Source organism: Lampetra fluviatilis, chromosome 4 (assembly GCF_964198595.1).
Source record: "Lampetra fluviatilis chromosome 4, kcLamFluv1.1, whole genome shotgun sequence".
In the NCBI taxonomy this organism is placed as follows: domain Eukaryota; kingdom Metazoa; phylum Chordata; class Hyperoartia; order Petromyzontiformes; family Petromyzontidae; genus Lampetra; species Lampetra fluviatilis.
The window spans coordinates 26,346,061-26,360,342 of record NC_136278.1 but is presented as its reverse complement, the minus strand read 5'-3'; the positions used below and the strand labels follow the sequence as shown (position 1 = coordinate 26,360,342).

Below are 14,282 nucleotides of genomic sequence, written 5' to 3'. Positions count from 1 at the left end.
TTATAAAGACACTTGATAATTCGCACAGTTTCGCAAATCGTATGCAACGTTCGATCAAGAACTCGGAGGCGCAGAGCCAGAGCTCAACGTTTTTCGTACGGCAGCCTGAACAGGTGAGAGCCTGGACAGGTGAGAGCCTGAACAGGTGAGAGCTCAAGGCTCTCACTTGTTGAGGTGGATAGTAATTGGATGCAGAAAATATCCAGTGTTGTTTCAGTATGCCCTAAATGGAACTGTAAAAATGTTAGCAGTTGTTCATGCTAATCAGATTTGAAAACGTTTGTATAATTCCACCACTACCCTACCACTGTGGGATTGCCGTGTTTCTGTGGATGAGTGGCGTTGTGGCTAGAGGGCATTCGATTTCACACTCCCAATTTATGTGCGGTCGCAATGACTGTATCCTGTTACCATTGGCCGAGGTGGCTTAGTAAACGAGCAAAGTCTGCGTAATCACAGGACACTCATCAACAGTGGGAAAAATACAGCAGAACAAAATCGCGAATTACGTAAACATTAAAGGATTAAGCTATTGAGCAATTGTTCTTGCTTTCCGTTGGTCTCACCCAATCTGCAGCCTTTTCATTGATAGAGGTGCATTTTCTCATTGCTGAAGAACAATAAATCAATGTTTGGCATTTTACTTTTTTTCTCTTATGCGAGTCGACCACAGGAGCTCAACAGCAGCTGCGAACACGATCAGTACCCCTCCCCCATCACTTGCGAGTTCCACCACCCCCCCCTCCACTGCAGCCATCAGCCAGGTCAAGGGTTGCCGCGATATCATTTTTCACGATACGCTGTGACATGTCCGTTTTCAAAATATAACGATTATCGCAAAATCGTATCTTGCCGTACCTTTGCAAGTGTTCTTATTGTTTTGAGCACTGCTATGCTTGCAATATGAATAATGATTAATTGCATTATTAAATTACGGTACCGTTAAAGCCTGCCATGCATCTTCGAATCATTGTCAACTTTCAAATAGTAAGCATTTTAATATGCGTGTGCTGTGCGTTACACAATAATTACTTGAACTAATAAACTAAGGCAAATGTTTGGTTGGTTGCAGAGATTTGTGGCTCGTGATCCGTAGCCGCCCTGGTTAACACCTCGGGTATAGCAACCATAGATACGCACTGTCTGCTTCACCGTGGACATTTAGGATCCTATTTGGAGAAGAGCAGGCCACGTGTGCCAGTGCCATGGTCCCAGTTCGCCAAGATTGAAGAACTGCCCAAAAACTACTTCATCGGGAGAAAGCTTTCAAATGCGCTTCTGCGGCCGTCTGGAATGCTCTAACTTCCGATATTGAGAAGCCACTGGAGCTACGCACTTTTAAATCTAGATCGAAAACTAATTTCTTAAGAACTGCTTTTGTGTTTAGTTTGTTGTCCTTCCCCCGCACCTCCGATTAACACGGTTGGCTATGGGTGAAAGAAGTCCAAAACACATACATATGTAGATAACACAAATAATGATATTCCGAGATCAGGATACAAACAAATACTTCACCACGATGGTCAGTGCGGGTTTGTGAAGGTGGGGGCAGGGTGAGGGGAGCAATGTTTTTTTTCTGCAGCGCTGCACTCTACTGCACACAACGCCCACTCCACCAGTCTGGTGTGCATGGTGCTCACCCATCCGAGTGCTACATACACAGCGATAAATCTACCACGAGACTACGTCCGCAAAACACAGCACCTTTGCGAGAGCCTCGCGCTGTAAGACTTGGCGAGGAACACCAAATGTACAAATTCAACGTTTGTGGTTAAACATTGCGCGAGTGGCTGCCCCGGGTGGGCGGGCGGGCGGCCGACCTGGTGGACCTTGTGCCGCATCAGGCGGAGCTGCTGCTCCCAATCCTTGCGCTCGTGGTCGAAGCGCTGCAGCAGCTCCGTGCGCTCGCGGCCCCAGCCGCGCTCGCCGGCGTGAAGCTGGCGCCGCAGCTCCAGCGTGCGGCCGTGCATGTCGGCCAGCAGCGCCTTCTGCTGCTCCGCCAGCTGCTCCGGCAGCGGAGGCTCCTCGCCCGACGACGAGATGTCCGCCTGCAGCTGCGCCAGGGCAAGCGACCAGACGCGTCCCGTGCAAGGTTATCGCTTTGGCTGGCCGGTGCCAGCGCAAGCAAACAAGCAGACGCATCACAAGTTAGGTTATTAGATTGGCTCTGGCTGGCCAATAGGTTTCAGTAGAGGATTGATGTTATACAACCGCAGAGCACTGGAATGGTTGAGATGAGGTGTGATGTAAGGTGCTTTCAATCGCTGAGGCAATTGATATTTTAAATCCATATTTTTGGAAACTAGTCATTTTTCTTTTTGTATAAATATGCATTCTCCATTTCCAAGTGTTCAAACTCAACTTGTGAAACGGGCATCATGTCATTGGATGAATAATAATTTCAGAACTTACACTATGAGATCTCTTTTACCAGTGGCAAAATATAATAGTAGGTTTTTACCCTTTTAACTGGTACAAAACTGACACCTTTATTCAAGGCATCATGTTTGCAATGACCACAACACAAGTAGTCAAAAAAGCAAACAAAAAGAAGCAACTCTGATAAGGATGATAATATGCACTGTCCTTGAAGTTGATTGGCCCACACCCGAGACGGCTTTCTTTAGAGCCTAGTCTCCATTGGTGTAGGGCCAGATGATGTTTGAGTTGTACGCCTTCTGGTGTCATCTGGCCCTACACCAATGGGGACTAGGCTCTAAAGAAAGCCGTCTCGGGTGTGGGCCAATCAACTTCAAGGACAGTGCATATTATCATCCTTATCAGAGTTGCTTCTTTTTGTTTGCTTTTTTGACTACTTGTGTTGTGGTCATTGCAAACATGATGCCTTGAATAAAGGTGTCAGTTTTGTACCAGTTAAAAGGGTAAAAACCTACTATTAAATTTCAGAACTCTCGCAGAGCAGTGCATACCCCATGTGCTGGAGAACACACGGGGTTTGCACATAGCACTGCTCATAGGGTGTGCACCAAGTAATATCACAACTAATGAGGTCTTGTCAAGGTACATTCCACATTATGGGCTGCACTTTCTCTGCTAATGAGAAACAGTTCCATAACATAGCAGTGAAACCGTTTGGTTCAATTCTCCGAGGCTGCAAGTCAGCCGAATAAAGCGAAAAAACAAATTGTACGTGACGTGCGTGTGTTTGTTTGTTGTTCAGTTATTAGTGAATGGCGTTGAGACAATCGGCTTGATGAATTACAGAATCTGGTTGATTCATAAGTGGATGCCCAGATTCAAACTCAGTATCACAGCAGTGATGTCTCAGTGCTTTGAGCCCTGAGCCACCCGGATTTTGGCTGCTGGCCATTGAACAAAGACGGCGCTTCTGCGGCCGTCTGGAACGCTTTTCCATCCGATATTAAGAGAGCCACTGGAGCTATGCACTTTTAAGTTGAGATTAAAAACGAATTTCTTTAGAACAGTTTTTTTGTGTATAGTTTGTTGTCTTTCCCCCGCACCCCCAATTCAGATGGCGTGCTATGTAAGGTGCAAAAGTTCAATGCCCATACAAGAAAACAACAGTTTTAATTAATGAGATTCCAGGCCACTGTCCTGTTCGTTAGTATGCTTTTGAACACACATAACACTTGTTCTGATTGCGAAACACAAATCTCACATAACCGATACTCGTTGCCTGCTTTACGACACGTAGGGGGGCTCTTTTAAAACACCTCTCAGATTGGTTCAAATTTCATTAACATTTCGATTTAAAGCTTTCGTGACTGCAGGGATTCATCTTCTTGGTTCTTTCGGTAAAGTCACGTAGAAGGGAAATAATAAAATAATAAAAATAAAACATTATAAAAAAATCTAATAATATTTGTATTATTTTATTATTTCCCTTCTACGTGACTTTACCGAAAGAACCAAGAAGATTTCATTAACATGCTTGTTTTTTTTTGCGCCACAAAAAGTGAGAAACACAACAGATGTGGTGCGTTTGATGCTGTATAGCTCGAGGTCGAGATGCCACTGCTGTGATCCCTTATCTCCACAACAACTGTCTCCACCTCCTCACCCGCCAGCTCCTTTATTGTTCCCATCACATGACTGACATCTCATTGTCTTTCTTCACTATTGAAAAAATGTTTTAGTCGTTTCCCATTTGTTTGGCTTTTAGTTAAGACTGGTTCCCCCTTACTTTACTCGTGCTGGAATTTTTTAGCTTTACATTCAAAGTTGTGTACTGAATAATGTGGCACATTTCTGGCAGGGTCCAATGAAAGTAACATTTTTAATCCACATTTTACGTCAATTCCAGGTTTAATCATTCACACCCCCACTGCAGTGATTCAATGCATTGTCATAATTCAAGGTAACAATTTGATTTGAGATTTTTTTTTTGTTTTACATTGTGGCTATTCTAGCAGCCTCTATGTATGTATGCTGAACTTCTTTTGCACCGTACGTACCCAAACGTGCAAATCGGATGTGCAGGGGAGGGACAACAAACTAAACAGTGGCTGCGGTGGCCACATAGACGCTTTACATACAGCATAAATGGATCTGGAAATGTTGATTTTTACACATGCAATTTCATATGTGTAGTGTGAGGTTCAGAAATGATATTTGTGAGTCAATATGTCATTCTGCATTGTACAGATGGATCATCAGTGGTGTGTATATATATTGGCAGACAGCACGATTTCCTGCAGTTTGGGTAAAGCGTACCTTTCTAACGGACTTTATACTGTAGAAGCATTCCACAAATCCTGCCACTGCAGCCTTTCTGTGACCAATCGAGCAAATCACTCCTGGTGGTTTGCACATCTGCGGCAGGGGATGCGTGTACAGTGCCCACTCTCGGGTCTTTTTTTAAGGTCCTTTGTGCAGCTGTGGAGCTTATTTTAAAGTCGTCACCGATAATTTGAGAACGCATCTAAACTATTACTGGGGATGCAATCGAATCGCCGTATATTTCATTGCCGCTCACGAGAATATCAGTAGTTTATCCACTTAGAGAGGGGTTTTTTTTGTTTAATTTAATAAGAATGTAACTGCAATATATTGTGTGTAATGCTAATACTGAAAGCCCTGCGTATGAATAATTCTCAATTCCCTTGGAAAGATATGCATCATATACTGTATATATAAAATGTATAAAGTAATCAGGTTAAGAGATCAGAATTCATATCATTTATATTGCAACGCGACCTATATAATACTTATCCTGACAGGAAAAAAAGTGGAGCAGCTAAACTAATTTAATGACGTTTCCTCCCTGAAATGTTTGGCCAAATTCTACCAAGTGAAAAAACTAATAAAATAACGCTTAATATTTTCCATGTAATATTTTCAGGATTGATGGTTGTTTTTCGTGAAAGACTTGAAATCATATTGCATGCATGCCAACATCATTCCAAATGAAAACCAATACGAATCACAATACTTATGTAATGTGGCAATTAGTTATTCTTGTCGCGTATTAATTATATAATTGTAATGTGCCAACATTGCAATTGGCAGCACAAAGCAAAGGCAAGCGTGCTCTGCCACAATGTGAAATTGTTGAAGTAACAGACCCCCATCCTTTATTGTGTGTCCCGAGTGTGTGTTGGGTGTTGGGTTCGGTGTAGGGTTGTCACCTCTGAGGTAACGCGAGAGGAGGAATATGTAACGATGCCATAAGAGGGGGAGAACGGCATGCAAACGCATCGTCTTTGGGGTCAGCAGTCGGCAAACCAAAATTAAAGGGAAGGCGACATTTGTTTCAAATTCGGTACAAAACTAAATATTCCAAGAGCCGCAATGCATGTGCATGCGTACAAAGATAAAGATCCCCCATATAGCCTTAACAGACTGTAGGGGCAAGTGCTGTTAGCGAGCACCTATGAAGGCCGGAACGGTACACGAGGGGGTGGGTGGCTAGCACCACGCCCGACCGCCTTTGTCTCCCCAGTGGCGTTGTTTACACACCGCACCAGGTCCTCATTTCAGGCTGAGTCGACCTAGGGAAGGCCCAGGACCGGTTCAGATAATCGTCACTGGTGTTGGCCGTGAGCGGGAATCGAACCTGGGTCGCCAGGTTCATAGCGCAGCGCGCTAACCGCTACACTACCGCTCCCCAATATGTATGCGTACACACGCACGCGTACACACACGCACATCACGTCACGTCATGAAGCAGCCTGGAAAGAGCCACACGCGGCTCCGGAGCCGCAGGTTGCCGGCCCCCCTGTCTTGGGTGGCGTATTTATTATTTATTACGCCGCCACTGCCAAGAGCCAGATCTATTCAACGTCCCGTGAAGACGTACCGATTTCTTCCTAGCACTGCTACGCCGATTAAGAGGACAAACCAGGACAGGTCGGGCAAACCCTAGAGTCGGTCACCTGAGACAGGACGAACTTGAACTGCGCGCGCTCCATCTCCCAGGTGGCCTTCTCGGTGGCGAACTCTCGCTGCAGCTCGGAGCGGCTCCGCTCCTCCTCGCGGAACTCCGACTGCAGGTCCTCGAGCACCGAGCGCAGCTCCAGGAGCACACGGCGGCTCTCCCGGCCCTGCTTGAACGACCACATCACGAGAACCAGGAGCCGTCGGGCAGAGATCTACGGGCAGGGCTGCCCAGAGGATTCTGGATGCCTGAGGGCAGAATTCGACTTGGGCCCCCACTTCTCCCCCCACCCCGCCGCCGCCTTATTTCGTCAGCAGCAAAAAAACGCAGGCCCCGTTGTGGGGCCCCTTACGTGGAAGGCCCATTTTGTGACCCCCCCCCCCTCCATCCATCACCCCCCCCCTCTTCCCCTCTGGGTAGCCCTGGCAACAGGTACCCGGGATCATAGCACCTCCGAATAGCTAGGTACGGTGCGAAAGACATTCAACATACATACATACATAGGCTTTCCACTAGGATTACCACCTGTCCTCGTTGTTTTCCTTTTTCCCACGATCATCCTTTCATTTGCGGTAGATGACGTGGGAAAAATGCAAGTCTTCTCATGGCACTGAAAGTGCAGTTTTCTGTCTCTAAGTGATGCAATAATAATAACAACACAACTCACAACAATACATTTACATTAAATTATCTCCTTATCTGGTATATTTAAATATTTTTCTTCTGATATTTACTCGTGTTTTGTACCTCAGATGGCAACCCCGCCTGTCCATCTCGCTTTTCTTAACACGTGAAAAGAGTCTAGAAACGTATGCGTATGGATAAACTTGCGTTTCACTAAAGAGGTGGGGATGATACTGTGAGAGTAGACCTTGAAGTTACCGTGCCAACTAAGAGATCTGGCTGAAGGATGTAAGTAACAGCAAGGTGTGGTGTGTCATCAACGGCATTGGCTATGATGACCTAGTGACTTTGGCACCAAATTTAAACACGCACGGGGCATTTGCGTTTAATATCTAATGTGTAAGTGCATGTGCACACTGCTTTATATAAAAATGTGTGTGCAATATGTGAATATTACAGGCTGCAAAATACACAGCAATCGTCATTATGAATGTAACTGGTTATATTACAAACAGTTTACAATTATGATTTATTTATATTTCTAATTGTGTAGGCATCATTATACTTGTGTTGCTATCTATGGTATGAGCAATAGTTTTGTTTTTTGTCGATAACAATTTTCCAAATAACCTTAAGTGTCATGCTTGGCAAAAGGTTTTGTCCCGAGTGACTCACGAGTGATCACTTTGACGGACGCTTGACATTCACACATTCACATGGGAAATGCGTCCAGTGAATTTAAAAGCCACTGCACCGACCTGTTCCCATTTGCCCAGACATTCCATGGCGGTGAGGCTGTCTCTCTTCTCAGCCAAGCCTTCCAGTAAGGAGTGCACTCCGCTGTCCTCTGTGCTCTCCGACGTGTTGGATGCCTCTGACAGGTCCTCCAGAAGATCCTTCTCTACCAGGACCAGACTGAGATCCGCAGCTCCATCCAGCTGCAGCACACACACACACAATCACACAATGGGACGGACCCGTGCCTCAACCCTCACTCCACGCTGTGTTTTGACAACCACTGGAAACCAGGCGTCGCTGGCCCCAGGAATGGCCTAGGAACAGCAATAGGACCCTGGCTCGGGTCCCCAATAGGCTCCCAACCTGCCGTGGTTTTTGTCCAGGGTTGTCCTCTTCTTTTTGAGGTGGCTGTCCAGGGAAGTCTGCGAGTCTTCCCAGGCGACTGAAAGTCCCCGTATTTGCAAGTTACGTGATAAAACACCAACAAAAACGGTGTATTTACATGCAGTCCCTTTCCTCTTTCAGCATTTTGAAATATATTTCTTCCAATGCAATGTCCAGGTTTATTTGTACTTCAGGGAAGGGCCACCCTTGTCGCCACACTCGATGAGAGTAAACAAAAAATTGTGAAGCAGGGGACAAAAGATGGTCCCGTAAATAAATAAATAAAGCAAACAATTTTAAACAATTTTTTATTTTACCAGGTAGGGCACACTGAGCAATAGCCATTTTTCAGAAGTGACCTGCCAAAAATGATAGCCCAACAAAGTGGCTTATCACGTGGAAGATTACAACAGCCAAACACCCTCAACGCACGTTTCTAAATGTGGAGGGAAAAACAGGAGGAGGACCCGGAGAAAAATCCACACGACCACGGGGAGAACACGCAAACTACAAATATACAAGCGACCTCCTGTAAACTCGGCGAGGTCGTCAACATCTCGCCACCGCGGCCGTCTACTCACGTCGAGGAAGGCCTCGTCCCCGAGCCCCAGGTCCTTGCGGCCCTGCCTCCAGTGCCGCACGACGGCCCGCAGCCGCGCGCACACGAGCGCCAGGCCCTGGCGGAGGCAGCGCACCTCCTGCACGAGCGATCCGCGAGCCCTCGCCAGTTCGCGGCGCTCCAGCTTCTGCTGCAGCCGCACACTCTGCAGCTCAAAGTCCCGCCGCAGCGCCAGCTTCCGTTGCTCCGCCTTGAGCTTTCGTACAACAAGATTCGGAAAAGAAGGGCAGCCGTGTCAGGTGGCACTGCCTTTCGATTGCACGAGATACTGTGGCCAATGCCGGAGACGAGGTTTAGACGTTTGTCATCACCGTTTGATTTCTCTCATATCGCCTTTGAAATGGAAGCCTTCGGGATTTATTAAATGTCTTATAAAGAGCACGCAATGAACAAGGAAGTCCTGGAAAAATCAAACGGGCATACAAAGGCGACTAAGTCACGTCAAAAATAGGAAACACTAACGTTTTGAACACATAACCAGGATGGAACGGTGACTGGCTGCAAATGACGGTGATGAAGAACACACTGGACGGTGTTAGGGAGCGAGGAAGCCTGTGATCTGCCTAAACATCAAACAAGAGATGGGATAGAAGCTGTCTCAGTTGAAAGACGGAGTGACGGACAGAGAGAGGCGGAGAGACCACTGCAATGAGACATCAATTGAAGGAAACAGTCATGCCCCAATGGCCCCAAGGCCAGGGAACTAGAAGAATATGGGGCTCATGCATATGCCCAGTATTTGTTATTCAAGTGGCAGGTGTACTCACCAGGGAGATCTGCTTCTCCAGGTGTTGGTTTTCCTCTCTCCGATACTGCCGCTCTTGCTCCAACTGCACCTGAAGTTGCTGAATGGTCATGTTGGCTTCTGAAAGTACTTCCTGCGACTCTCGTAGCTAATGGTGTAGATAATACAACGTGCGGTTATTTTGGACATTTGTAGAGAATATAAAAATTGCACTCTTGATTTGAAAATTGCACGTTAAGAAGTTCAGCTCCAGCGGGGGGCCTTTGTGAGCGGGCATCTTTATTAGTACGTTAAGGGTTGAGGCTGCGTTTGTGAAAATTATTTTAATGAACAACACTTTTGCAAAATACAAATACTGCATAGACAGAATTTCATTTGTAGAATGGCAGCAATTAGTGTCATAAAACAAAGGGATAAAATTATACCACGTAAGATAGAAAACAGCAAGAGACAACTGAAATATAAGTGAGAGTGATACAGTTACAAATTAAGCTTGATATGGATCATATTAATAGTATTAGTATACTAACCTCAGATTCCACAGAATCTGTTTTTCCATACATTCGTTCATGCAACGCTCCGGAAGAGGTTTTGTCTGCAGGTGTTAGGTTGCAAGCCTTGTCAACTGAATGTTCATCCCAAGACGCCTGATCCTCCAGCTCAGACTTTTATATACAGTTTATAGAAGACAGACGTCCACACACGACAAACACACAACATACACGCACGACGCGCGCAAAGACACAACACACGCAAGAACAAAAATGACAAGAGAGGAAAAATTTGACCTTTAAACGTAAAAAAATATGAAACGATAGAAAATAATCTTCGTAAATAAAAACGAACACGTAGCGGAGTAATTGAATCACAGGACGATGAAGAGGAAAAAAATAAAAGCCAACTTAAAGATTATGGCGTAGGACATGGAAGAAAATAACAGGAGAGCGAGGACTAAGAAGATGATTGGCTGCAAAATCTGCATTGCGATGACGGGCGACAGAGGAGAGTGGTGAGAAGGGAAGGGGGAGTGCAACAATCCATGGTTATGCGCACATGCAGAAGCAGAAACATAAGTGAATAGCAACAGCAGCATGCTGATCTTTTGTTTTTAGATAGAGCATCAAAAACTGTGTTTGGCATGTGAGCATGACTTTATTTTTCTGTACAGTATTACTATTATCAGGCTTAACATTGCTGTAACATGCCAATGACATGTATTAGTCCTTATGGCACCGATGGTATTAAACGAACATGTTAAAGCAATCGTAAGCCCCACGGATGACAATGCAAGTGGATTAAGGGCACAATGGACATTTCATTTTAACATGCAATATCGCAGTACCTTTAAAATACGTTTGTTATTGAACATATAAGTCGCATTAAGATCATAGTTTTCTGTGTCTCTATCTGGTTAGAAGACACTGCAGCTGCATAACCTCCTTGGAAAACGTATCCAGGTTTAACCAGGAGCAACATCAACGTGTGGTTTGTAGTAGGAATCCAAATTATGAACACTACAATATGGCATTTACAGTACCAGTGTATTGTAATTAAATTAACCTGAACATGTACGCAACTCTAATTTTCATACGTGAAAATGCAGGCTTAAAATCTGGTTTAAAAATACAGTGTAGTCCTTTTAACATTTGGTTTCACGAGCCGTGCTCACCTGGAAATCCAGTGTGTGGTCCCGATTCAGAGAAAAGTGGGAGAAGGTGTCTCTTGTGCAAGTGTTATCTTCATCGGCAGCATCATCTGCTGAAATGTTAAGTTTTTCGATAAAAGATTTCAGTTCTTTGCCTATGTCCCTCATCCTCGCATCGATTTTGTCCAGGAGTTGTGGTCCACTGTTCGCGAATGAAGCTTCTCCGTCGTTGTCTTCGACTTCACTGCACGGCATGGCATCCTTTGCTTCGCCGATCAAACTCTCCGTGTCGGATATCAGCGACTCTATAACCTTCCCGAGACGCTCCGCTTCACTCCTGAAGCGCGCGAGTTTCCGCGGTTCCTCGTATCGTCTCAGCAGCAGGTTCATGTCATTCTCCATTTGAGAAGTGGCTTCTTCCCGATGGTCCTCGTTCTCTCCCTCACCACCCACGGGCCCCTCGCGTCTCATTTGGGACGGTTCTCCAAGGTCCTCGAGACTGCCGTCGGTGCTCTCCTTGTGGCTCGCCTGGGAGACGAGATCACTGCCCTGCGCTTTGGAGAGCAGAATCCTGTTCTCGTACTGGAATTTTGCCAACTTGCCACTCAGCTGCCCGATCTTGCTGCGTGCGATGTCAAGCTCCTCCTGCAGACTTTCGGATGACGGGGGTCCACTCTCAGACATCTCTTCGTCCCAGTCACCTTCAGGGTCAGAGCCCGGCCGCGAGCGTCCGAGCTCCTCTGTGAGCAGCCGATTTTGTTCCTCCAGCTCCACCACCGACCGACGCAGGACCTCCGCCTCTTCCTCGACGAACTGGAGGTGGCGCCTGAGCTCGCAGGCCGACTCGCCAAGATCCCCATCCACCGAAATGCACGACCTGTGGTCGTCCGCATCAGAGCCTTCTGCCGTCGCAGACCCCTTCTCGCAGTGGCACTTCATCTCTTCCATCTCGCTCTTGAGGCCTCCGTTCTCCACCTCCAGTTCCACGATCTTGCGGCTCAGGACGGTGGCCTCCTCTTCCACGAGCCTCAGGCGAAGCTTCAGCTCGGTCTCCCGCGTGCTCGGAGGGCCACCGCCGATGGCCGAGCTTCCGTCGCCTGCTGTAAGAGGCCCATCCAGGTCGCCGTACGAGGCCTTGTACTTTTGTAGCTCCTGCTCAAAGCGGTCTCGCTCCTTCCCCACGCGCACCATCTTGCGGCGCATCAGCGCAGCCTCCTCCTTCAGAAACTGCAACTGGCACTTGAGGTCTGCATTGTCCTCCTGCAAGAGTGGTGAACGGTGATGTTTGTGGTGTCTGCATGGCAATGTCAAATCGAGCTGTAACAAAATTAAATGTTGATCATAGCTGATGTTCAACTTTATTTATTATATCATTACCAGCCTCGGGGTGGATTTGGCTACAGTGGTCCGTGCACTGCAGTATGAACCTCGTGATACGAGTTTGATTTCCGACTATAGCTGACAATGTATGTATGTTAAACTCCTTTTGAAACGTATGTCGCCAACCGTGCTAATCAGAGATGCGGAATGTGAACCAGTCCTGGGCACCCCTATTACTAACCCACACTGACTAGTGTGGTGAAGTGTGGTCAAACAACCCCTGTGACTGACAACGAATGGGCAGGGCCTTCATCCGAAAGTGTATTGATAATCCAGGGAATACAATATGAATTTTATTTATTTATAACATTTGCTTGGATTCTTAATTCATAACTAGTGCGAGAGGCTATCGAGATGTCACGACCTGGGACAAAGGAAGACGTGAGGGGTCCATTATTAAGATGAAAACTATTCATATGCCTGTTTCGATTAAGGGTCAGGGGGCTAAGATTCCCAAATGGACACCGACACAAATCAGCGCTCTGTCACATTGGCAGCGTCGCAGTTAAAGTGGCTTTGTTTCTCCGCAGCTCATGGGTGTGACCTGCGCAAGCCTGGTTTCCTGCTATTTTGAAGGGTGTATGTTGTTCCTACCGTGCCTCCCTCCCTGTGCTTTAGTCAGGGGCACAGGAAATCTGTTTTGTTTTGTTTCACTTCCTTCTATTTAGTCTGCCTTCCCTCTCCAGCTCGCCCTCCCCCCACCCCTATACATTGTAAACAATGAAGTGCCTCATGAAACCCAAGCAGTCTTCTGCAAATATTTGGGAACATTTGCGGTGCAATTTGCCTATTTGTATTCGAAAGAGGCAGCGGTAAGCTCCACCTTTGCAAGTAATAATTTTAAATCGGATTGCACCCATTTGAATGATCACACGCGATGACCCCTGAGGTTAATTGACATTGCTCTTGAGCGGCCAGGTGATTTGTCAGTCGCCCAATAAATCTGTGTCGGTGCTCGAGTGTGACGGCTTCCTGTTACCAGGCTGACGGTGCAACAGTGACGGTTACGAGGTGAGGCGATGTCCGAGCCACATGCATATTTACTGCCGTGCTGGCCGTCAGTCTCGCACGCTTCACGAGTGTAAAACACGGCAGTACACGACTATGCGTGGCTTCAGGCAAGAGTTACATCTGACACTTGACGATGTTGAAACGTAATTGAGACTGGCTGCCTTCATCAACATATGTTTTCCAATAAGAGATTTTTTTGGTTGATATTGATATTATGGATGATATTGGTCGCGAAAGCCTACATGTTAAACACATGTTTTATACATTATATATGTGCCCAGTGTACTGTACTATATTTGATGGCAAAAACTAGAAAAAATGTATGGGTGCTGTTTCATATGTATATAGTATACATAGTTGCAAATTTTGACATGGTTGATTAACGTGTCACCATACTGCAGCTTCATTGGTTGATACATTTCACTTGTCTTTATACGTTAGAAACAAAAACAATCCGATAACGGCTCACTGCTCTCCTAACGTGCGATTGTGCAATGGTGCTGCCAGAGTCGTTGATCGCATGATATATCCGCCAATGATCAGAAGAGTCTTTAAAAAAATATTGCAAACCAATACTAGGGAGCATTGCCTATTTACTGTGTAATCTTTACTGAAATCACTCGGACGTAATAATGAAGTACATTCGGTATTCGTGCCATTCTTAAATTGAAAGGCGATCATGAAGGCACTATGTTTCACAGACATGGTCTGCAGAAAGTTTTGCAGTCGGGGGCAATGTTGCTATGTGGAATCCAAATTTGGCAAATATGAACCATGA

General features: G+C 46.1%; 1 protein-coding gene across 5 annotated transcripts in view; it reads right to left on the bottom strand.

Moving 5' to 3' along the window:
• MTCL1 (microtubule crosslinking factor 1) overlaps positions 1-14,282 on the bottom strand; it is a 38,761-nt gene that overhangs the window by 5,166 nt on the left and 19,313 nt on the right. For 3 of the 5 annotated variants that reach the window (XM_078855883.1, XM_078855882.1, XM_078855879.1), the window contains exons 5-11: positions 11,138-12,373; positions 9,999-10,133; positions 9,491-9,616; positions 8,686-8,919; positions 7,741-7,920; positions 6,357-6,527; positions 1,821-2,054 (exon numbers count right to left, since the gene is read on the bottom strand). In XM_078855883.1, coding sequence (XP_078712009.1) covers positions 1,821-2,054; positions 6,357-6,527; positions 7,741-7,920; positions 8,686-8,919; positions 9,491-9,616; positions 9,999-10,133; positions 11,138-12,373 — 2,316 coding nt within the window. The remainder of the gene's footprint in view (positions 1-1,820; positions 2,055-6,356; positions 6,528-7,740; positions 7,921-8,685; positions 8,920-9,490; positions 9,617-9,998; positions 10,134-11,137; positions 12,374-14,282) is intronic. The other 2 variants (XM_078855880.1, XM_078855881.1) reach the window with 2 other exon arrangements.